At 43.9% G+C, this 25,469-nt stretch overlaps 1 protein-coding gene across 1 annotated transcript in view; it reads right to left on the bottom strand.

Annotated features, from left to right (window-relative positions):
• Nucleotides 1-593: 593 nt before the first annotated feature.
• The window catches only part of LOC126281575 (myrosinase 1-like), a 113,226-nt gene continuing 88,350 nt past the window's right edge, over nt 594-25,469 (bottom strand). The window contains exons 8-11 of the mRNA XM_049980652.1: nt 22,313-22,455; nt 16,300-16,437; nt 14,227-14,333; nt 594-858 (exon numbers count right to left, since the gene is read on the bottom strand). Of these exons, the coding sequence (XP_049836609.1) occupies nt 705-858; nt 14,227-14,333; nt 16,300-16,437; nt 22,313-22,455 (542 nt within the window). The 3' untranslated portion in view covers nt 594-704. The remainder of the gene's footprint in view (nt 859-14,226; nt 14,334-16,299; nt 16,438-22,312; nt 22,456-25,469) is intronic.

The following is a 25,469-nucleotide window of genomic DNA, read 5'->3' as shown; positions in this document are numbered from 1 at the left end:
CCCAGTTACAATGGCAGTGGACCAGCCCGCCTCAGGAGAGAATGAGACGGCCTTTGGCGCACTTGCCGCCCATGGTGGCCGAGCAGGTCTAGGCTCTTCAGTCTGAAACGCCGCGACCGCTACGGTCGCAGGTTCGAATCCTGCCTTGGGCATGGATGTGTGTGATGTCCTTAGGTTAGTTAGGTTTAAGTAGTTCTAAGTTCTAGGGGACTGATGACCTGAGATGTCAAGTCCCACAGTGCTCAGAGCCATTTGAACCATATGGCTCCTTTCGCAACCGAGTTAGTGCAAGCATCTAGGCCAGAGTTCGTGTTCTCATACTGCTAAGTTATTTATAAATTTGACTCTATACAGTAATCACTGAAACAACATCACACGCCCACTCATCTCCTGAAGTTTCATTTCGTTTCCTCCTATTCTCCCGGGTGATTTACTGATATAGTCAGGCAGAGGATATTTTAATCAGTGAAGGTCCTATAACACTCGTCTGAAGTACTCTAAAATTTACCTTTCCGTCTGTCGATTTCATCCCGTTGACTATAAAGTATTGAGTTCTATCTGGTGCGGTAGGGGTTGAGGAAAAAATAAAACTATTTGTAGCACACTATATATTTTATTCACTGCTTCTCTAAAAACTCGAAAGGCGGCTTGTCTAGACCACTAGTTTTGTCAGAAGAAGCAGAGTGTTGCGCCCGCGGCCCGCCTCAGAGCAGCGGGGGCGCCGTGTCCGCGTCCTCGAAGTCTTGCAGCGGCACCTCCTTGCTCTGGTAGATCTGCCCCAGCACCGACACCGAGGCCTTCGCCGTCCTCGGCCGCTCTGGGTCGTCAAAGTCCACAGCGTACAGGCCGAACTTCTTCCTGTAGGACGCAAAACAAATCGCACCAGATATAGTGGGTATTAATGAAGTGAGGTGGCAGAAAGAACGAGACTTCTGTCAGGGCAATACGAAAAATGAAATCGGATTAATGCGAGAGTTAGTCTAATAATGATTAAGAAAATAGGTATGTGGGAAAGCAACTATGGGCAGCATAGTGATCACATTACTGTAACCAAGACAGAGACAAAGCCAATTCCCATCACGATACTACAACTTTATAAGCACATTACATCCATATATGATGAGGACACTGAAAGAATCTATGACATAACTGGAGGAGACGAAAATTTAATTCAACTGTGATTAAACAGGAGAAAAAATAAGAAAAACTGAAAAAAGTTCAAGAACATGGACCAAGAGAAAGAAGTGGAAGGGGAAGCCAGGTGGCAGAATTTGGCACATAGCCACAATTTTAAACATTTCTAACACTTGGTTTAAGAATCATGCAAGAAGATTGTGTATGTGGAGATGAGCTGGAGACACCAGAAGGTTACAGAGTGACTTTATAAATAAAAGACAGAGATCCTGAGACCAGATTCTAAACTGTAAGACATTTTCAGCAGCAGACGTGGATTCTGACCGTAATTTATTTGTTACTAACTGCAGATTAAAACTGAAAAACTGCAGAAGCATAGGAAATTAAGGAGAAGGGGCTCGAATAAAAAGAAAGGAGTTGAGAGTGAGTCTTAGGGTCAGCATCAGGCAATATTCGACTGAATCAGTGGAAAAGAATCCAGTGAAACACGAATGGGTAGGCTTCAGATAACGTTATTGAGTAGTCTCAGCAGAGGGTAAAAAAGGCAAAAAGACAATGCGTCGATGAAATCCTTGGATTACTGAATCTAAAGCAAGAAGAAGGAAAATACAAAAATGAAGCAAATAAAAGAGGAGTATGGGAATAAAGTCTTCTAAAAATGAGATGAGCAATAAATGCAAAATCGCTAACCAGGAATGGTTCTAGGACAAATGGAAGGCTGTATAAGCAGTGATGATTTAGGGAAAGATAAATGCCGCTTTTAGGAAAATTAAAGAAACCTTTGGAGAAAAGAAAAGCCGGGTTATCAATATAAGGAGCTCAGATGGCAAGACACTACTAACAGAAAAGTGAAAATTGAAGTGTGAAAGGAATAAACAGCTGCATAAGGGAAATAAGTTGGAAGCTACATTAAAGAAACGGAAAAGAAAATAACTGAAGATGAGGTGGGATATATGATATTTTGCTAGAGAATTTGGTAGAGCAGTAAAACAACAATGTCGAAAGGAGACCAACTGAAGTAGGTGACATTCCGTCAGAATTATTGAAATCTTTGAGAGACCGTGTTGTTATAAAATTGTTCATTCTGGTGTGAAAGACATGAGTCTCGGCGAAATACCCTCATACTTCAAGAAGAACGTAAGAATTCTAATTCCAAAGTTGACAAGTACTGACAGGTGTGAATATTAACGAACTATAAGTTAAGTAAATAATGGTTGAAAAAATAATAATACGAATAATTTACAGAAGATTGGAAAAAGTGATAGAAGCCGACCTCTAGCAAATTCACTTTGTGTTACTGAGAAATGTAGGAACACGGGAGGCAATACTGTACCTGTGACATATCTTAACAGACACATTGAAAAAAAATGTAAACTCACGTTCAGTAGCATTTATAGATTTAGAAAAAGCATTACACACTGCTGACTGGAATATACTCTTTGAAATTATATGGCTATAAGAGATAAAATACAGTGAGTGAAAGGATATCTACTATGTGCAGAGAAACCAACAGCAGTTATAGGAGTCGTAAGACATGAAAAAGAAGCAACAGTTGAGAAGGATGTGAAATAAGGTTGTAGCATACAATGTTATTCTGACTGTACAAGGAGCCAGCAGTAAACGAAACCAAGGAAAAATCTGAAAGGGATTATTAAAGATCATGACGAAGCAATAAAAACACTGTCGTCTGCCGACTACATTGCGATTCTGACAGAGACGACAAAGGACTTGAAAGAGTACTAAAAGCTAATGGGTGGCGTCTTAAAAAGGGGTTATAAGGTGAACATCAACTAAAGTAAAATAAGCATAGTGGAATGGCCCTCTTTGTGCATGATATTACAATAGGCTCTAGATACCAGCTCTCAGATTGATGCCATATTCCTCGACTTTCGAAAGGCGTTCGACTCAGTTCCGCACTGTCGCTTGCTCCAAATGTGCACGTTTACGGTCTATCCGATGACATATGACGTTGGATAGAAAGTTCTCTAACAGACAGAGAGCAGTACGTCGTCCTGAATGGAGAGACTTCAACAGAAACAAGCGTAACATCAGGTGTGCCCAAGGGCAGCGTAATAGGACTGCTGCTTTTTACGATTTATATAAACGATCTGGTTAATGGTACTGACAGCGGCATTAGACTGTTTGCCGATGATGTTGTAGTCTACAGGAAAGTAGTATCACACGAAAATTGTGAAAAAATCAATCAGGATTTGCAGAAAATAAATGCGTGGTGTAATGACTGGCAGTTGTCTCTCAATATTAGTAACCTACTGTGTATAACAAGGCGAAAATCGCCATTAATGTACGAGTACAAAATAAATTCCCACTCTTTGGAAGCGGCAAAATCCGTCAAGTATCTGGGTGTGACTATTCGAAATGATCTCAAATGGAACGATCAGATTACACAGGTAATGGTTAATTCGAACTCTAGATTGTGGTTTATTGGTAGAATCCTGAAGCGATGCAGTTCTTCAACAAAGGAAATTGCTTTCAATAGTTCATCCAGTCTTAGAGTGTTGTTCGTTTGTCTGACAGAAGAGATTAAGAGGGTCCAAAAAAGAGTGGCAAGCTTCGTGACTGGTATATTTAGCCATCGCGAGAGCGTTACAAATCTCATAGAAAGTTTGAAGTGGGATACACTTACAGGTAGACGGAAGGCGCTGCTCACTAAATTGTAAAAGCCGATGCTCGCCGGGGATGTAGAGCATATATTATTGCTACCAACTTACAGCGCCCGATCCGTGAGTGGAAGAAGACATGAGGGGGGGTGGGGGGGAATATGACTGGCACGCGTGGTGGCTAGCTCAGTATGTATGTAGATGACCGAATTGAAGTAGGAATTCTGACTCTAAAGTAATAGACGAGTATAGTTGATTGAGCCGCAAGATAACTTATAATGGCCGAATTAGGGAGTATACGAACTGCAGACTGGCATAGTAAGAGAAGAGCTCCTGGAAGAGAGAAAATTACAAATTCCGAATATAAATTTAAATGTTAAGAAATGTTTCCTGAGGGTATTTGTCTGGAGTGTTGCGTTGTGTGGAAGTGAAACAAGGACGATAAACAGTTTAGAAAAGAAGATATTTGGTGCTGAAGAAGAATTCTGAAGATTAGATGAACAGATTGAGTAGCTAGTGACGAGGTACCGAACTGAAATGGCGAAAAATGAAATGTAGAACACAGTTTGATTAACAGAAAGGATCGATTGTTTGGACACAACCAGAGGTATCAAGGAATAGTTAACCTGGTAGTGGAGGGAAGTGAGAGGGCCAGAAATTGTACAGTGGGCTCTTGAATGGAATGGAATGAGCAAGTTCAAATAGTTACGCAGAATAGAAGAGACCAGCACAGGACCGATAAGCCTAGAGTACTGCATCAAACCAATCTGTCGACAGATGCCCACGAAACAACAACACATCAACTCTCGTATCCTGCATAATGGCCCATTATCTGGAGGAAACTTATCAGTTTGGTGATTTTTTAGTCTGAAGGAAGAAAGGAAGGAAAATTAGGTTTCAACATTTCGTAGACAACGAGATCATTACAGATGGAGAACAAGCTCTAATTGTTTCGAGGATGGGGAAGGAAATCGGCCGTGCCCATCCTGATATTTGCCTGGAGCAATTTGGGGAAACCACGGAAAACCTAAATCTAGATTACCGGATGTAGATTGGAACCGTCGTCCTCCCGAAAACGAGTTCAGTGTACTGCTCACTGTGCAATCTCGTTCGGTGTTTTTTCCGTCTGACAGCGGAGTGAAATACGACCAATGTGTGTTTAGTATTCAAACACGGCGCAGACTGCACCTATTGTAAACATAGTAGGGTCAGTGTCAAAAGTTTCTCCAAAATAATATAATCTGCTCAAAAAAAGACCTGCGTGGTCTTTCTTAAAATAATAACCTCTTGCCCAGTACTTCATTCATAAAAGGAAACAGCTACGAGCATTCATCTGTGTGACAGAGGCGAAGGTCTCAGTTCCGACGTCAGCGCAGTTGGGTACGGCGCTCAGTGTCTCCAGCCGTGGACGGGACTGTGACGCCTCGGAAGGTCGTTTCAAGCTCAGACTGTGCGCTCACAGTGACTTCACGGCATGAAGGATTGTCAGCATGGGAAAGCTGGCTATCAAACTGGCATTGACCACAAGGACGTCATTCGAATGTTTAACCGCTATCGCGGGGCACAAAATTTTAACTATGTTTCTCGTAGTTGGCTCTCTACTAAATTTGGCTTTTAGGTCCCTTGACGAGAGCACAACAGAACTATGTGCTTCCGCTTCAGACGGAACTGGGTGGAGTGTGTGGTTTAAGACGGCCAGCAGTCATTTCCATATTCAATTTGCCTTCTAAAGTCCGTTAGAACAAGGGTATAAACATCACGGCAGTGTTGTGCGTGAAGACAGTAGGCAATATGACAGAAAGGTGCCTTGGTAAAAACAGCTTCAGATGCTCGGTAATGATATGTGTCGGATTTATTTGACGCATGGTGAACGTCATACAGGAACATGGGGGTGACCAGGTACCATTCCACATCTAACAGATGCAGCCCCACAGGTTTACAATTTTGGTAAGGTGTTGGATCAATACTGCGAAAGTGTGCGAACGGCTCTCATGTTGGCTGAGGGTAATCCATAGGCTGTGCAGTGCTGGGATAAGTACTCAACCCTCTGCGATGTGTTCGGCTTTGGGGAGAATTATGCACTAGCACGTTGGATCTACGTAGTGAGCACCTTTTTTCAAAAATAGAATGATCTACGATATCTGCGGCCACGAACCTGACTAAGCGCACTTAGGAATAACTGACTCTCGCATTGTGTCATCAGCAGAAGATTCCTCACACACTGGATGACATAGTGGGAAACATGAAAAGATGGAACCAGGTATGTCACAGTCCGTATGGTGATATAATAAGGTACTGAATAATTGGAAATTTATTCACTGTCAGTGAATTATTTGACATCAGTTGTGTTAGGTGTAGATGTACTATCTGTAGATGTACTATCTTTTAGTGACTCATGAAAATTTGAGTCAGACTGGGATTCGAATCTGAATTTTCCGCTTATCTTGAGCGGTCGGCTTAACTACACTCCTGGAAATGGAAAAAAGAACACATTGACACCGGTGTGTCAGACCCACCATACTTGCTCCGGACACTGCGAGAGGGCTGTACAAGCAATGATCTCACGCACGGCACAGCGGACACACCAGGAACCGCAGTGTTGGCCGTCGAATGGCGATAGCTGCGCAGCATTTGTGCACCGCCGCCGTCAGTGTCAGCCAGTTTGCCGTGGCATACGGAGCTCCATCGTAGTCTTTAACACTGGTAGCATGCCGCGACAGCGTGGACGTGAACTGTATGTGCAGTTGACGGACTTTGAGCGAGGGCGTATAGAGGGCATGCGGGAGGCCGGGTGGACGTACCGCCGAATTGCTCAACACGTTTGGCTTGAGGTCTCCACAGTACATCGATGTTGTCGCCAGTGGTCGACGGAAGGTGCACGTGCCCGTCGACCTGGGACCGGACCGCAGCGACGCACGGATGCACGCCAAGACCGTAGGATCCTACGCAGTGCCGTAGGGGACCGCACCGCCACTTCCCAGCAAATTAGGGACACTGTTGCTCCTGGGGTATCGGCGAGGATCATTCGCAACCGTCTCCATGAAGCTGGGCTACGGTCCCGCACACCGTTAGGCCGTCTTCCGCTCACGCCCTAACATCGTGCAGCCCGCCTCCAGTGGTGTCGCGACAGGCGTGAATGGAGGGACGAATGGAGACGTGTCGTCTTCAGCGATGAGAGTCGCTTCTGCCTTGGTGCCAATGATGGTCGTATGCGTGTTTGGCGCCGTGCAGGTGAGCTCCACAATCAGGACTGCATACGACCGAGGCACACAGGGCCAACACCCGGCATCATGGTGTGGTTCGAATCCTGCCTCGGGCATGGATGTGTGTGATGTCCTTAGATTAGTTAGGTTTAAGAAGTTCTACGTTCTAGGGAAGTGATGACCACAGACGTTAAGTCCCATAGTGCTCAGAGTCAGCCAAGTGTGGGGGATTGCTTTTATTTGGAATTTTAGCGAGTAGCTAGTGGTGCGTTCAGATTTTTGTTATAATTTATGTGTAAGATGTTGTATCAGGTTAGTTGCAACATGAAGACATTAGTGATGTCGATCGAAGGTGTTTCGTTGGAGGGCGGGACCGATTTCTTCAGAGGGCACTCTTTGAGTTAAAGACGGAATACGTGTGCTGGTCTGAGCGGTGATACAGCCGCTCGTCTTCGGTCAGGGAAAATTTTCCGCGTCGGTGGTCGTGACACTGAAATATATCGCGTGACTTCACTGGAGTCTTAGGGTTATCCTGCAATCGTCAGGCCTCTGTTATTTTCGCCGGATGTTCAACGCAACTTCTGATTTTGCGTGTGATTTTGATTTGGAATTTTTGTTAGTTGATTTGGAAACTGAGTTAGTTAACTTACTTTGCGACTGCAGGACTGGGAGGGAGGAGTGCAGATAGTCTCTCAGGAAGATGTCAAGCGAATTTTTAATTGCTTCTTTGAATCGAAATATTGTTCGTTTATTTTCAGAGGATTTGGGAGTTACGCTATGACAGCTCTGTCTTCACTAATCCCAATAACCGTTTTGATGCTCGTTATTAGCTCAGGATTCCTAATTGCTGAGAGGTCCAGTGTGATTCAACAACCGTTTACTGTTCATGGACTAATTGTACAAAATAATTTCCGGAGAATGCGTTTAGCATAATTTGGGATAAGGTATGTAATTTCGTCAAATTATCGAGGATAAATTGAAGTTACCGCCAACTATAATGGCATGAGTTGGGTACATGTTTGACATTGGATACAAGTTTTCTTTTAACCTTTCAGCGATGGTCAGCCCATACTTAATCAAAGGAACTAACTCCTTTAGTTTCGCTGAAGATAAACTACTCGTATTTCTAACAGCAATAAACACGTCACTGTCAACTGTATTTAGCCTATCCTTCCTGAACACCATCAGGTGCATCGCAAAAATTTCGGATTTAGCCACCTTTCGGCTCCTATAACGATTTGAGCATTAGTGCTTTCTATTATCCGTTGGAACTCTGGTACTTTCCCAACAAACTATGACAATTTACAAATATGGTTCAAATAGCTCTGAGCGCTATGTGACCTTACATCTGAGGTCATCAGCCCCCTAGAACTCAGAATGGCTGGTTCAAATGGCTCTGAGCACTATGGGACTTACCTTCTGAGGTCCCCTAGAACTTAGAACTACTTAAACCTAACCTAAGGACATCACACACATTCATGCCCGAGGCAGGATATGAAACTGCGACCGTAGCGGTCGCGCGGTTCCAGACTGAAGCGCCTAGAACTGCTCGGCCAACACGGCCGGCGACAATTCACAACTGTTATACCGATGGTTCCTATATCAATGTTTTTCCTGTCTTCAATCTGCACCCGTTGAGAGTGCAGACCTCTCTGTGTTTCCCTGTGACCCTCTAACCTGAATCCCAGCCAGTCCACGCCACACAGCGCCCGCTAACCCTGCAGCTGACGCTTGTGTGTAACGGACTCCTCATCTATTTGACGCAAACCAAAATCGAACCATATTATGGCGCAAGTCGAGGGATCTGCAATCTGTATGGTCGTAGAAGCATCTGAGCCTCCTATTCAGAACCTCCACTTGGATCTGTAGAAGAGGTCTGCAATCGGTGCTGTCGACTAAGCTGCAAATGGGTGGACTCTGCTTTCATCTCGCAAGGACGTCTTTCAGCCTTTACCATTTCAGATAGCTGCTCGAAACCAGAAAGACTCTCTTCGTTCCAAAGCAAAACACATTATTGGTACTGACGTGAGCCACCACCTGCTGTTGTCAGCACCCTGTGCTCATTGTGGCATCTGGAAGGACGTGTTTCACATCTGAAATGACTCCACTCAGTATGATCACTTAGTGAAAACTGGATTTTTCCCCTAAGGGGCTCCAAAATGTCCCTAAGGGGCTCCAAAATGCACCTAACATTGAAGGCCCCAACTACCAATAATCCTACCCTTCGTGACTGGCTGGACCTTGCAGGCTGAGAGGTTTCCTCTGGAAGAGGACAAGCGATTGCATCTGGCTAAAGGGCAGTGTCAACCACAGGCAGCACCTAGAAATTGTTTGCTAGGTTAATAAGGGCCGCTTTACGTTCAGCTCCCTGGGAAGTCTTTCACCGCCCGCCACGTCCTGAGGCGATCTCCCACTCAACCACAGGTGAGGGGTGAACCTCAATGTGAGTAGTAACTGGGCTGGCCACGACTGCAGACCTTGAACGTCCGTTGGATTCGCAAAGCTGGCCCACAACAGTGATGCCTACCCACTGCAGCCTCGAGCTGTGTAACCGTAGCCAACACAGCCTGGAACTGAGAGTGAAGTATCACCAACTCGGCTCGCATCAGCTCACGGCAAACACAGTTCCTATCCTTACTAAAGATTGTGAAAAACTGCTCTACACAGACGAACTAAGACTACTAACATCCCTGCAATATTCTACTGTAGAGAGTAACGAAAACTCAAGAGCAGATAGCGCCCAAATCCTGTCTGTTGGACGATCTAAGGTGGCCTCCCGATCGGCTTCCTCCTCTGAACAATCTCCTACTCGACCACAGGTGACAAGTCAAATTCAGTCTGGGAGTACACCGGAAGGCCAGAGTACTGGACTAACGGGGGATATTTGAAACGTGCTTTGTGTCACATGGATTCCCACGTCTGGTCTCTGACAGTAACGCCCATTGGCGACAGTCTCAAGCTGTGTAACCGAAGCCAACACTGTCGGGAGCTGTGTGGGAAGGGTCAGCGACTAGTTCGCATACGAACACAGTGGTCATACTCTATCTCCATTTCAAAGCCCAGATGTTGTCTCAACTTGCCGAAAAGATGGAATTCAAATGATGCAAGACCGCGAAATTCCGATGGGCATCATCCCACTACAACTGGACTGTAGTCCGTGGTCCGTAGACCGCCAGAACTTCATGGTGAATTTCTGTGCAGTTTATACGTTCTGCCTACAGGAATCGTACTGTTGCACGTACTTCAGTTCTGAAGTAATTTTCCAACTGCCGCGCCATTTTTACTGCCACACTATGGTGCCACTGTTACCCGTACCGAAGCAGAACTGTGTGTGCAAGACACCTGGCACACGTAGTCTCTTCTGACAGCGCACTGCCCTTTCTGCGTAATTGTCTTGTCGTGGGACTATGTGTGTAACTTCCTCTTCGAAGTCCCTACGTATATGCGGCATGTACCTGGTCTTCAGGTGTAGTCTGTTGGCACTTTTTCTCTGAGAAGATGCGTTCCCGCCTCTTTCGGGAAAAATGTGTTTTCGGCAAACTAATAAAAGCGAACAGAATGCTAAACTGTATATTGCTTGGAATTGGCTGGAAAGTGGAAGAAAAAAGGGAGATAAGGGTTTAACGTCCATTGACGACGAGGTGATCAGAGGCAGAGGGAAGGATGGCGAGGGAAGGAACCGTGCCAGTATTTGCCTCAGTCAGTTGAGGGAAACCACACGGAAAACATGAACCCGGATGGCAGGACCGGTATTGGAACCTCCGTCCTCCTGGCTGCAACTGCAGAGTGCTAAAAACCGAGCCATCTCGCTGGCTGGTAAAAATGGTCACAACGAACTCAAACGGGAACACAGGTAAGGAAGAATGCGGTCGAAAAGAGTTCTTAAAACTGAAGATTTTTTTGTTGAAATATTCGGCGATATCATAAGAAAACTCTTCGTGGAAACGTGCCACGTCTCGCCAGGCAAGCAAAGCCAAGTGCTAAGAGCTGGCGGTAGTCGGTGCAGCTTGCGTTCCTCTTCGGCTCTTGCCAGTACTCACGTCTAACAGGATACGTCGTGTTCTGTGCGTTGTCAAAGACTGGTGGTCCTCAGCTATTCGTTCAGTAATGACGTACTCTAAGGAAGAGTTATCCGAGGAAGAACGCCAGAATTACCAACAAGCAAAGGATTTTGCGCAGGGATACATTCAGATCGGCGCGGATACGACACGATTTTAAGCGACTTGAGGCACGAACTCGCAACTGTGATCAGGTGCAGTCTGCACACAATCGCAATTAGCCAGTCAGTTGACGTGTTGGAGTCTATGTCAGTGCAGATAATCTTGCTACACTAAATCTCGACTCACGTATTTCTACAGGAAGAGAAGTACTAGTTTCCACGTGAGTGGAGGTACTGCCTGCCGTATTTTACACGATAGCTGATTAGGTACGCATAACATCCACGTTTATCAGGCATTAAGTGAAGATCATTTCCAGACAAGATTCGCCTTCCGCACTTGTTTTATCACTCGAAATATGGAAGTAACGCCATTCGTATTGTCGACACGTGAAACTACTTTCAAATCTAATGGCTAGGTAAATATTAAGATTCCTTACTGTTAGTCAGAAGGAAACCATAACTGGTCATGTCAGCAGGACATCTGGAGCACAGAAACCTGGTTTGGCTTCATCCATGACAAGGTTCTCGAACCTTATTTTTACTGATGAACAGTTAAATAGTAAACGTTGCTTTGAAGTTCTTCACCATGCGCAGGCAGAAAAATTAAAATATTTTCCACCTGCACCACTGTTGTTAATGTGGTTGTATCTAGGTTTGAGTGTGCACAACTTCTTTTCTTGATTGCCAGGCGTACCGTTAATCAAACTTTCCATGGTCAATAGGTCGGTAGAGCAGTGTCAGTGTCTTGGACGCCATACTCTCTATGTTTAACACCCTTGATTATTTATTTCGGGGGAGAGGGATATGAAAGACATTATTTACCAGCAATGCCCTACGAAGCGAGATGTGATGAAAGAATTCGCTGATGCAGAGGTACTCCACGGAGGTCAAAGTCCAAAGGGAGGCTGAGGCATGATTTTGCTTAGAACAAAACGGAAACAATTTTGAACACCAGTTATAGTAAACCAAAACAGAAAAATGTGTTATTCTCTAATAATTTGTAATAAATGTTGGAACTGAAAGTGATTTTTCATGTTAGTTGAAAGTGGAAGGAATAGCCTTTCCTGTATTGCAACATCAAAAAGCACGTCCATTATCCTACAATTCTTTATCTTTTTCCAGACTGTGTTTTTAACTATATTACCTAAATGGTGCAAAATAAGAAAGAAGTTTCTTTCACAAAAATGTTCAGTTGTGTAACCTCTTTTCAACATATCAACTTTTGCTCCAGTATTCCTCTATACTCAGAAGTGGGGTCTGTCTTCTCTATTTCTCAACAGTTTCCAAGCAACGTAAGAGACACCATTATATCCATCTTTACCGTTGTGGTTAAAACACATTTTACCTGAAAAGGAGCGAAAGCAACGTTTGCAAGGAAAAGTGTCTATTTGTTGAATCTGAAACACACTGTATATTTTTAAATGCTGTTGTGTCCATCATGGAGGCATGTGGGTAACGTACAATCTCTACAAAAATTTCGGAATAACATATCGACGGGGAGTAATAAAAAAGCTTGAGATTAGGGGAGAGTAATAGTATATGCGGGCGATGCTTTATAAATCTGATTAAGAAACAAGACACTGTAGCTATTAGATGACTTTTGCTAATTGGGCCACAAAATAACTGAGAATGGCCAAAGTAAGGAGGCTGCCAATAGATAGATAAAGCGTGGCTAATATAAATTTAAATGTTACGGCTTCTTCTCTGAAGGTATTTGTCTGAGGTGTAGTCTTATTTAGAAGTGAAAAGTGGACAATAAGAAGTTCAAGCAAGAAGACAATAGGAAATTTGGACATATGATACTACAGAAGAATGCTGAAGACTAGGTGGGTGCAGCAAATAACTAACGAAGATATATTAAACCGAGCTGGAGAAGGAAGTAATTCGTGGTACAACTTGATTACGGGAAGGGATGGGGCACATTGTAAGGAGTCAAGTTTGATGGTAGTGGTGGTGTTGGTAGGATGGGGGGCGGGGGGTGGTGGAGTAAGAGGCGGTAAAACCTGCAGCAGGAGACCAGCAGCGAGCAGGCTCAAATGGATGTAGGTTGCAGAAATGACGAGACACCAGCACAGCGAACTGCACAAAACCTGAGACGAACAGGCCGAAAATGGTAAGGATTTGGAAGAACTGTTAATGGAAATGGACAGATCACTTACAGCAAAATCTGTACAAGGATAAACAATACAAAGAGAAATTATAGAAGCTCCAGAAATGAATTAAAATTTTGTACCATGACCAGGACTTGAACCTGGGTCTTCTTACATTCTAGACAGGTGCGTTAGCCATTATACCATCTTGATCTTATTTTCCCCTCCTTAGACCATCACTATCGCCGATGCTCTCCGGCGTTGGAGAAACACGCCAGTGTTGGACATAATGGCTAAAATCCTGCCTGTAGCTCAGACGTAGATGATCTATAGATTTGGTATGATTAAATTTTCCTTGAGACATTTGTGTCTCATCTCTATTGTAGATAAAGAAGAGACTCAAATGTCTCAAAGAAAATTTGATTATACCAAAACAAAGAGAAATCAAAGAGAGAGTACCCCAAACGACAACAGCTAATTGAAGATTAAAAAGTGAAAGAATTCCGCCAAGTTTAACATCAGGATGCAACCAATAAAGTTCTATCTTTGGTGAAGGAAGCCTCTGCCAAGAGAAATAGACTTGTCTCCAGATGCGCGCCAGCAATCAGTCTCAAGTCTTGGAACTGTTCTTCTAAGGCCCATAACTGGACGAAACAGACGGGTGGACAGCGAGAGAAAATGGGAAGCAGATAGTGGGAGAATTCGAGAAGTGAGCCGGTAAAAGTAGATTCGTAACATAAACTACACGTTAAAGAGATATTACGCAGGATATGTACAAGAGAAAGAGACAAGTTGGTGAGAACGCTTTAAAATATTCCAGGCTTGCTAAGTTGAGATGTGGAAGGATAAGTTTAGGGGAAACTGACAGGGAAGAATATTTGTAGCGTGTACAGTAGCAGAGTTTTTGAACATGTCAGTAGTGGAAATTTAAAGATATGTGGAAAGAAGAAATGTAGTTTGGGGTAAGAGCCCGAATCGTGAAGAAAAAGGAAACGGAGAAAGCTGTAAACGGTTCTACTCACGTATATCCATCCATCCACTCTAGAGTATCGATCAGAGCCCAGGCGCTGTAGCCGATCACCGGTATTTCGTCCTCGTTGATGGCTCGTAGAACAGCGGAGAGGTAACCCTGAAAATATCCCCAGAAGTTGGAATTAAGACTCATTTAATAGTTGGTTTATTTTCCATGTACAGATTACGTGATATCCATTGCTCATCCAGTATTTAGCAGGCATTACGACTAGTCATCTGCGGTCGGCTCACTATCTTCTGTTTTTTGTGGACGTCAGCAGGTGTTATTCGACTGATGTGTCTCCACTGCGGCATCTGGTGTTTCCACCTTCGGTTACATCAGTAAGTGAAATTGTTGATATGGAGTTAGAGGGACTCCTTAGTCAAATTGAGGACAAAGGATGAATGACAAAGAATGCGTGTCATCGGTTTATTGAAGTACATACATAGAACGGGAAAACTTTGGTTAAAATGGCTCTGAGCACTCTTAACATCTGAGGTTAGCAGTCCCCTAGAACTTGGAACTACTTAAACCTGTCTAGCCTAAGGACAATCCTGCCCGATGCAGGATTCGAACCTGTGACCGTAGCGAAGCGTCTTGAACCGCTCGGCCACACCGGCCGGCGGAAAAGTTTGGTTATGACAGCTTTGTACAGGAGGTAAATGATGGATACTTGGGGGAACGCCTGCATCTAGGTGAAAATTTGGTAATCAAATTATTATTGTTGGATAAGATAGACAGTTAGTCAGGAGGTAAGCAGTTGGAAGATATAACTGATTGGAAGTGAATGCCAGTGATGTTTGAACAGGACGGCGGAATAGCGTATGGGGACAGAAAGAGGGAGTATCGACACTTGTTGCATTGTTGCTACAGAAAGTAGACTGGGTAGAGGAAATAGTCATCTCTTGGAAGTTAGCCTTCCCAAAGATGACTATTTCCTCTATGGAAGCCACACCGGATAGTGGATAGAGGCGGGTGTAATTCAACATGTTTGTGGATGCCTTTACAGTGCCAGATAAGACTGCCAAGTAAGTAACCACAGGGCATTGGTGTTTAGGAAGTGGATGTAGGAATAAAATAATTTGTACAACTGTCACAACATTTGGGTTGAGAAAGGGAGGGAAAGAGTAGGTTTCACTGAGTTTGATAAGACTTCGAAAGAAAATGAGCCTGTTTGCGGAGCTAGATAGTTATTACAGTGAGGTGGAAGATGGAATGCGGCGATAGCGGTATTTGTTGGTGTGTGTGAGAGCGTACAAAAGTGTGAATGTTTTGCAGGGCTATTGTGATAAATCGGTATATATCTTCAGCTGCTGGAAAGGTATTAAAGGAGCATTAAGGATGATAAGGAATACGTTGGGATGTATGGGTACAGTGAACTCTGGTTTCGTAGTAAGTGGCCTCAGTTTATCCTCTAGGGAACGTGTGGAGTGGAGTGCGGTTAATAGTAGCTAGAGAGTCTACGTTGAGGCATTGCTTACGTAGGTGATGCGACGTGTAACGAGGTCAGATGGGTGGAGTTTTACATTCGTGGGTTTAGTGGTCGTTGTAATGCATTCTGTCACTGGAGTCTGGGTTTCAATGCCATTTTAAATAAATGAAGGCTCGATTTTGGATAAGGAGGTCGAGAGTGGTTTAGTAATTTCATCAACAATAATCAGAAAACTAAATAAGCAACTTCATTTATACTGGGAATATTTACTCCCCGCTTGTGTGAGAATGCAGTTGGCATTAAAGAATAGAAACATGGAAAGATATCTGCCATTATTTGCCGCTCCTATCCCCGTGAAAATATACTGTGGTGATTGAGCTGGTACCCATAAAGAAGGACGGAAAGAAAAGGTCGGTACCCAGGTTTTTAGTGACTGAGCCGAAGTTGGGATTTTAGAAGAACGAGGAAAGATGTCGGCTGTGACAATTTAAAATGGTATAAATAAGCGAAAGTATGGAAAAACAAAATCTGGACGCCCTGAAGGGATTTGAACATTCAAATGGAAAGCTCCCTCTGCCATGCACCATACAGTGGGTGGCAATAGGTGAAAGAAACTTGCCGCCTGTCGCAGAGTGTAGCAGCGATACTCACCGTGTGGTAATGGATGCGGCCCGTGTCGTTGAGAACGCCAGGGGGGTCAGCGAAGCCGTTCTCGGTGATGAAGATCTGGTAGTCTGGGTACTGGCTGTGCACCCAGCGGAGAAGCTTTCGCAGGCCCCACGGTACATCCTGCAACCGAAGTGGGAGGCGTCGAGGAGCGGTTCCAAGAGTAAAGCAAATGGAGTCTGTTGCAAGACTCATTGAGAACCCCTGAGACCCTAAGAATTCTACGTGTGACTGAAATGAACCTTGTACTACAGATCAGCTGCACAGTAGTAACACATTCCTAGGGTTGCAAAACTGTATTTTTCCTCCTGTGTTTGAGGATTCAAAAAAGCGTAAAGTCCACACGTGCCAAAGTCAGAGGCACTGTAGACTAATCAATCCAAAGTATCCGGGCACACGTCAGTAGCGCGGAACTGACAACTAAGTCTTACAAAAGACCGATCTGACAATAAAAGTGGAGGCGGGAAGTAATTTGCTGTCATCACATAAATAGTGACAGCAGAGTGGCTCAGTCAGGGTATCTCAGTGACATTAAATGTGTGTCATTAAATAGGTGTCAGCTGAGTAACAGATCAATTAGGGACTTTTCGACAATTTTGAAGCTGCCATCGTCGATTGTTGGTGATGTGACTGCCAAGTGGAAAATGCGAAAGAACAAGCACAGCTAAACCGAGATCAGACAGACCCAATATTGTAAATTTTTTTTGTTTATTTATAGACGCAATCACATGCTTATAACACAGTCATAACCGGTTTCGGCCATACAAGGCGGCATACACTGAACACAGGCTCATGCGTTGTCAAAGAAGGAACCCACAGGTTCATGTGCTGTCAACGTATGAACCTGTGTTCAGTGTATGTAGCCTTTGGAATCTAAGATGGTCATTGTATGGCCGAAATCGGTTATGACTGTGTCATAAACATGTGATTGCGTCTATAAATAAACAAAAAAAATTACAAAATTATCAGTCACGCACTCCATAGGCAAAATGTAGTTTTTTCAAGACCCCATATATTGTCGGATAGGTACTGTCGACCTTTCCTGAAGATTGTTGTAAACAATCGCAAGAAATCAGCGGACGGACTCGCTAATTAGTTCCAGAGAACTACCTGTAGTGCAGCCAGCACACTGACTCTGCGTAGGGAGTTGAAAACGGGTACGGTGGTCGAGCAGGCCCTCATAAGCCACGCGTTTCCTGCAAAGAGCGACGACTCTGGACGGTGGATGACTGGGAATGAGTGATACTGAGTGATGAATCACGCTGTCCCGAAACAGTCTGACAGAAAGATTCCGGTTTTGCGAATGCCACGTGTGGGGGAACGTTTTCGTGGTTAGGGAGTGCTCCACTTACTCTGCTTAATAAAACTTTAAATAGGGAGAATAAGAACGCTTTTTACAACATTGTGTATTGAGTACAGCAGAGAAACAGATCAGAGATGACGACTGACTGTAACAGCGCGCCAATGCATCGTACCATAGAACAGCATCTGTCAAATGGCTTACTCCCAATAAATTTCCTGAAACGGTGTGGTCTCCCCAGAGTCCCAACCTGAGCCCACTGGAACGCTTTGGGAACAAGCAGAACATCGACTTCGCTCGTCCAAAATCTCTGCATTTTATGGTGTCGCCTCTTTAGGAAGAATGGACCATCATTCCTACACAGACGATCGGACAACTCACTGAGAGAGTCTCCAGTAGAGTTCAGGCCGCCATAATGGCAAAGGACGGACACAGCCCATATCAATATTCACTAACAGGAGTCCGGATACTTTTGATTAGATAGTGTACGTCACTGCATGTAATCTAAGAATGTCTGAGCATGCTCCATGGGACGAGGAAGACAGAGAATACACACAACAATTAACTGACTGAAAGGTGACTGCTGAAAGATGAGAAGTTGTGGTAAGAGAGGAAACATCGGGGAGCTGTATCCAGCTAGTCAGAAACTATGATTAGCTAAATCGGGAAAAAAGATCACTCCAGTGCATGACATTTCAGTATTTACAGAGCGCATGCGATGTAACACAATATGAAGAGGAGCCTGTGACCGCGGCAATGAGTCTCGCAAGTTAACAGGAAGACATAAACACAACACATAGATATCGCATTAATTGACGTAAATCCGGCTGATGATCGGTGTTTGTACGTCTGGACAGCGTAGTAGAAGTAAAATAATTGTGACTGGTAACCGTAAGCTCCACGTTTCAATCGCTGCCTGTAATGTTCACGGTAAAGAGTAATCAAAAACGTTCGTATGTAAATTCATCTCCTGTCCCCTGAGTCCACAAGACAGTTACGGCGTGGTACATCCATTTCCTGAAAGCCCCTCATATCATCCCGTTCAGGGTCAACTTACACTGATACCGCACACGTCTACTTCTGTATCTGGACTCCCAACGGATGGTGTGCTGTTACGTTCGCGAATGATGTGTGCGAAGAACGATTGCCAAAATGTGTTGCTGAGCGTCCATATGACCTACAACTCTCCTGATTTTGTGGTCTGTTCATTTCGTGATACATATCTGGAGGGAATAATGTGTTGCCCGTTTTTTGTCGGAACATATGGTCTCGGAATTTCGGATCTGTGAACCTTTCCGCAATAAAGAACACCTCTGTTTTAGCGTCTGCTAATAGAAGTATGTCTAACATACCCGTAAGGCTGTCGCTCTTATTTAACAATCCCGTGACGAAACGCGCCGCCCTTCGTTGGATCTAGTCCACCGCTATTAGTACAATCTGGTAAGGGTCAAGCACCGATGAGCAAGACACAGAAAACGGTCGAACAAGAGTTTTATAAACGACTTCTTTAGTGGACGAATTGCATTTCCTTGATATTCTTCCAATGAATCTCAGCCTGAATTTTCCTATAATTAGTTTAGTCGTACATTCCACTTTAAGTCGCTCCGGAGGATCACTTCTAGCTATTTTGCGGAGGTTATTGTTTCCAAGTACTTGTATCCAGTGCCGTAATCGGACAGTAACAGATGTCTTCGCCTATTTAGAAGCAATACGCTATATTTATTTACGTTAAGGGTTTGCTACAAGTCCTGGGATCTACAGGTCTTCTTGCGTTTCCCTACAATCTTCAAGGATTGCAATCATGTTGCAGACGACGCCATCGTTCGTGGAAAGCCTCGCGCAAAGTACGACGTTGCCCAATGCGTCATCTACAATATAATATGTTTAAATTAAAGTCTATCGCGGGGTTTTTCTGTGTAGCCCATATCTCACGTATAATCTCAGGAACTTGTGTAGGATTTTTCTTTTCACTAATACACGGACTGATTTATGAGGAAAGTTTGTACACCTGATTCGTTACCGTCACAGAACTTGTCCGGTCGCATATATATAATGTCTTCCATACGACTAAGGGCGGGTTGCTAGTTTGTATATGTACACGATACAATGCAAACAACAACGATTCAATATCAATTCAACTGGGTATCCCCTGAAATTAGCTTCACGTCTATCGATTTCGTCACGTTGAAACGAGTGTTGAGTTCAATCTCCCAGGAAATCCTGAGTTCAATTAGGAATCTCGCCAAGTAATCGATAAGCTTGTATTATGTTTATTAAAACGAGAGCGCAGAGCTGTGTCGAGTGTTTTCCGAAACTGAGTTAATGCAGCGTGAACCTGGGAGCATTTGTCCGTTTGTCCACGGCATTTCGCGCATCACTGGCCGACAGAGCGAGGTGAGTGTCGAAAGACCTCTGTTTGCAGAATCCATATTGATTTTTGCAGAGAAGATTTTCGCTTACCAAAATGATCGTAATCCATGAGCGTAAAACAGGTCCTGTTATTCTGATAGAGATTGCCGTCAACGATATGGACCTAGGATTATATGCTCTTTGACGTCGATGAGGCAATCAGTGATTTACACTCACATTCCATTTCAGATGTCGTCCGCCGTAGCCCGGCGTACAACTGTCCTGTTTTCTGCATATCTGTACACCGCGTCTCTCTGCCGCACATCTACATCTACATCTAAACTCCACAAGTCACCATTGGCAGAGGGTACTTCGTGTACAAATGGCATTCGCTCTTTTACCGCTGTGGTCGCAAAAGATCCACATGTAGATCGAATGTTATTAAGCCCCTCTATGAGTTCGAATCTGTCTTTGTTCTTTTTGCGAGGTAAACGTAGGAGGAAGCAGTAAATATATTAGTTGGCTCTTCTAGGGACGTATGCTGTCCAAATTTTAACAACAGATCACACAGTGATGCAAAACGACTTCCTTGTTGCGTCTGCCACAGGAATTGGATCAGTGTATCTGAGAACGCTTTGGCAATTAGTTAACAAACTCCTGACGAAGCGTGCTGCTCCTCTGTGGATGTTCACTATCAGTCTTAGCTGGTAAGCGTTCCGTACAAAGAGGAAACACTCCAGTGTCGTAACGAGGGTTCTGTAAGTGTTAATAACTTATTGCTGGAACGTACACTGGTGTCGAAAATTAAAGCAACAAACGGAAATTATTCGCGGTTGCTCTTATTTTGTAACAAAACAGTATAAACAGGCGACAGTAAAATAGGAACAATGTAAGGAATACATAATGTAAGCAGACTACAACATGCATAACGGTAGACAAAATTTTCTTCCTTTCTTCCAACTTAACGGATTGGCACACACATTCCGACAACTGGTCAATGTGCTCAGTATGGGGCGTGACCATCTATGGCAGCAATACAGGTCTGGCAATCTCATGTTGAGGCAGTAACGCCCAGTCCTCCTGCAGGGCTGCCCACAAATCTTAGAGATTGGCTGGTGGCTGCAACCCGTGTCCCTAGTGCATCCCAGACGTCCTCTATGGGATTCAAATCGGGAGAGAGTGCAGGCCACGCCATCTGCGCAGTATCTTCTGTTTCCAAGAAAACATCAATGACCTGAGCTCTATGTGGTCGGGCATTATCGTCCACCAGTAGAAGTCTGGGCCAACAGCGCCAACAACCGCAGATGAGGTCCCAAGATGTCGTCGCGATACCCGACACCAGTTAAACCTGGCCGATTTACTCGTAAGACTTCAACAAGTATTCGAGTGGTCAACATAATTTCGGTCCACACCGTTAGGGATCCTCCTCGATATTGGTTTCTTTCCACAATGTTTGGATTGAGAAATCGTGTTCCACGTTCTCTCCGGACGAGAATCCGGCGAGAATCACTGTCCAGACCAAATGAGGACTCATCTGTGAAAAGACAATCGGACCACTGTTCGAGTGTACAGATGGCATGTTGACGGCTCCACTCTAAACGTTTCCTTCTGTGAAGACGCGTCAGAGGTACACATACAGCAAGTCACCGACAGTAAAGGCGACTCTGCCGAATCCTTCTGTACACCGTTTGTCACGATACAACGCGTCAACGCTGCGAGGTCAGATGCCAGTAGCGGTGCAGTACTAAGGGGGTATCGTCTTGCCTTTACAGCTAAATAACGGTTCGCTATTTCTGATGTCACACGTGGTCGGCACTGCGCTGGTCTTCGGGATACTGTCTCAGTCTCTGTAAACTGTCGCCACTCCTGAGAGACAACAGAAGGATTCACATTAAGCCAGCGAGCCATATCAGATTGTGACTGCCATGCTTCCATTCTTCCTTCGCGCTCCACCGCAGAGAGTCTGGTATGAGTCTGCTCTGTGTCATGCTGCACCGTCTGTGCCTGTGGATATGGGACTACCCGGTAAGCACTACACAGTCTGATAGGTGTCCTGCTGTCACTGTGGTCGTGGATGTCCGTCACCCGGAATGCCATATTCCCTGAGGAACATGATCTTACGGACTTCTGTTGGCAGTTTGTATGATTATATCGTGAATCACACAGAGGTCGAGGAAATAATAGTTTGTTACTTTAATTTTGGACATCAGTGTAGTTCTGCTCATCCACAACGTCTCAGTTCATTTGGGTTATTGTTTTTGGTTGTGGCAGTTTTCACAAGCGTTTGATTAGAAGTTCAAATTTCTACTTCATACGTCATAAAGATGTGTGGCGCTGCCTTCAACTTACCGTCATTCCTTCGCCTGTCGGGTACCCTTCGATGGGCGATGTGACGACGGCCGTATCGTATTCCTTGGATGGGATCGAGCCTTGTAGTCCTGATGTTATCAGCGAAGTTGAATAGTGGTTAAGCCCCAAGAAATCAGCGGTACCTGCGAGCAATAATACAAGGCGATGTGAGTTGCAACATCCTTGTGGTTATCTGGAACCTAATTCCAAATAGTCCCATTGATTCTGGAACAGTACAATACACTGTGATATTTCAGAAGTATCGGAAGGTCGATGGTCGGAACGCATCGTTGACAACGTTTCGCTGTTTCTCATGCAACACATACTGCGTTCATAAGTTGCTCTGTGTGTAAAGTAACCTTCTTCTCAAACTAGAAAGTGTAACGATATGATTCCCAAATGCCTGTCTTCACCGAAGGCATTCAATGCTGTAAGATGTAGCGACTCATGCAGAATTACTGTCGTCTAATTACAATCAATTACCAGACACATGGCCGGAGAGACGATTTCCTGACAATTCGCCTCACTGCTTCACGTCGTTTCGAGGATGTAGCAAACCGGCGCCTCGATTCTCCATAATAGCTGAATTTGTGTGTTTGTGAGGAAGGTACGGGACTCCACCGACTACGGTCGCCACCCCCTCGCCACCCCCTCCCCCTGGTCTACTCCTCTCCCCGCCGCCACTTGTTGCTACGCATCCCCTGCGATAACCTCTGCTACTACTATTCGGAAGTTAGAAAATTATACATAGAGACGTCTGTAACCAAGTTTCAGAGACGGTGCGCTCAGATAGTCAGTTAAGGCGACTGTTCGTGATGATAAGGAAATACGGGTTAGAGTCGCTCTCTGGGACGTGTCTGACGCAATGGACAGTTGCCACAGCTGCAGTTTTTGTTCTACTCTACGATCGGTTTAGGTTTTAAAATTGAAATCATTTTCTAGTGGAATCTCAAACTACCGTAATTACAGCCAAACATTGTACATAATGATGTAATGAATTATTAAATACCTCAAATAACTGGAATGTAGGAGTTTCTGATTCTGTTTGTTTTTTAAGATAAGAAAACGACAACAATGAGTTTACATATGCAAGGTATAGGTGCAGGATAGCAAACTCACAAGATTTCGAATGGAAATTTAAAATTATTAGGAAGGTAAAGGTAGAGAGAATTGAAAAGTGCTGTGACCAACAGAATCGTAGGCAAAAGTGGGAAAAATGGGCGTGTCATGATAATAAGAACTTTAAATTAAGGGTACTGGCACGTGTCCAGGGAATGCTGGTAGCCTTAACAACTGTGTTCTAACTCTTACACCACTCACCCAACAGGACGTGACGTGAGTTTACGCTTGACCTGGACGCGACAACGTCTTCAGTACTTCATCCTATACAGACGACTAGCTTTAACTTTTCATTGGTAAGGCATGCGATTTCAAATTTCAAATATGTCAAAATACTATTCCTTTTAATATTACTTTTAATGTGTCAAAGTCTGCAATTTTCACAGTAATCAAACACATACACACATCTTTTCTACTATATTATTGGCCACAGTAGTTTTAAATCTACCGAATTTTACTTCATTAATAATTTCGACTTCACCACAGCAAAATATGTCACAAATTTTACAGTGCTTACACTCACATCACGTCAAATTGTACATATGTTACTTATTTTGTGCTCAAACTTCTACATTCCTGTTGCGCAAAGAATTTAAATATTCATTGCATAGTTATATACAGGTTTCAGTTGTATTCAGAATGTCAGTTTGATTTTCTACTAAAATGTTAATTTCAATCTAAAGGCCAAAATTTGTCTCAGAGTACAACAAGTAACAGTTTTCTCTCTTCTTCAGCTCAGCACACAGTTGCGGAATAAGAGCGCTCTCCAAACTAATCAAGATCTTCCAGTTGGCATTATATATTCATTTAAATGAGTATTAAGCATATTAGAACTGTTTGCATCCTTTCGTATCATGGTCTCTTCACTGATTTCGTAACCTCATCGACTGATTCATCTAATTTCAGTACATTTAATCCATTTCTCAACGAATACAGTTGAAAGCCTGAAGGGAAATCGTAATGTATGATCTTTAAGGGAAAAAAATCGCAAAACAAATAATTTTAGAAGTTCAGTATCTAATGACACACCTTTTCTCTTCGCTTTGAGCAACTTATGAGTGCTACTCACGGGATTATCTGACGGAGAACGAGGTTCAAAGAAATGAACGTTCGTCACAGATGGTAACAGAGCACATCAGAGCTGTGGCCAGCAGCAAAGCGGAGAATTTACGATGTACGAAACCTATCGCGTGGGTTTTATAAGAAACATATGATTACAAGATGACAGATCTGTGTCGTGACATACTTAGTATATGGGCAAGTTGATGTCTATAAACAGTTTTCGTATATCTACATGACCATGTGATGTATTTATAACCATAGTTGTCGAAGACAGCAGTCAAATATTTCATGATACACACTGATAAGCCAAAATATTGTGACCCCTTCTTATTAACGAGGCGGGCCAACTTTGCAATCTAATACAACAGCGCTTCATGGATCCATCCGTTGAGTTTTTGGTATGTTTCCGGTGGTACGCGGCACCAGATGTCTTCCGTAAATTATGAGACGGCGGCTAGTCGCCGCGGACCTAGCACCGGATAGCATCCGAGATGTGTTCCACAGGGTTCATATCAGGATAACTTTTTGGTCAAGACATCAACGCGAGTTTATTATCAAGCACATAAAACTACTATAGCACGCTCTGGCATTGTTGAATGGACAGTTAGTTATTATGCCGTCATTATCGGGGAGGAAATCAACTGCGTAAGGATTTGGGTGCTCCGCAACAGCGGTCATAAAGCTCGCAGTTATAAACCTGCCTAGTGTCACCACCATAGGAGAATGTCCCCCACAGTACAATAAAGCATCCTAGATGTGTTCCACAGGGTTCATATCAGGATAACTTTTTGGTCAAGACATCAACGAGAGTTAATTATCAAGCACATAAAAACACTATAGCTCGCTCTGGCATTGTTGAATGGACAGTTAGTTATTATGCCGTCATTATCGGGGAGGAAATCAACTGCGTAAGGATTTGGGTGCTCCGCAACAGCGGTCATAAAGCTCGCAGTTATAAACCTGCCTAGTGTCACCA

Source organism: Schistocerca gregaria, chromosome 7 (assembly GCF_023897955.1).
Source record: "Schistocerca gregaria isolate iqSchGreg1 chromosome 7, iqSchGreg1.2, whole genome shotgun sequence".
Lineage (NCBI taxonomy): Eukaryota > Metazoa > Arthropoda > Insecta > Orthoptera > Acrididae > Schistocerca > Schistocerca gregaria.
Note: the sequence above shows the minus strand (reverse complement) of the source record. Positions and strands in the feature narration are given on the sequence as shown.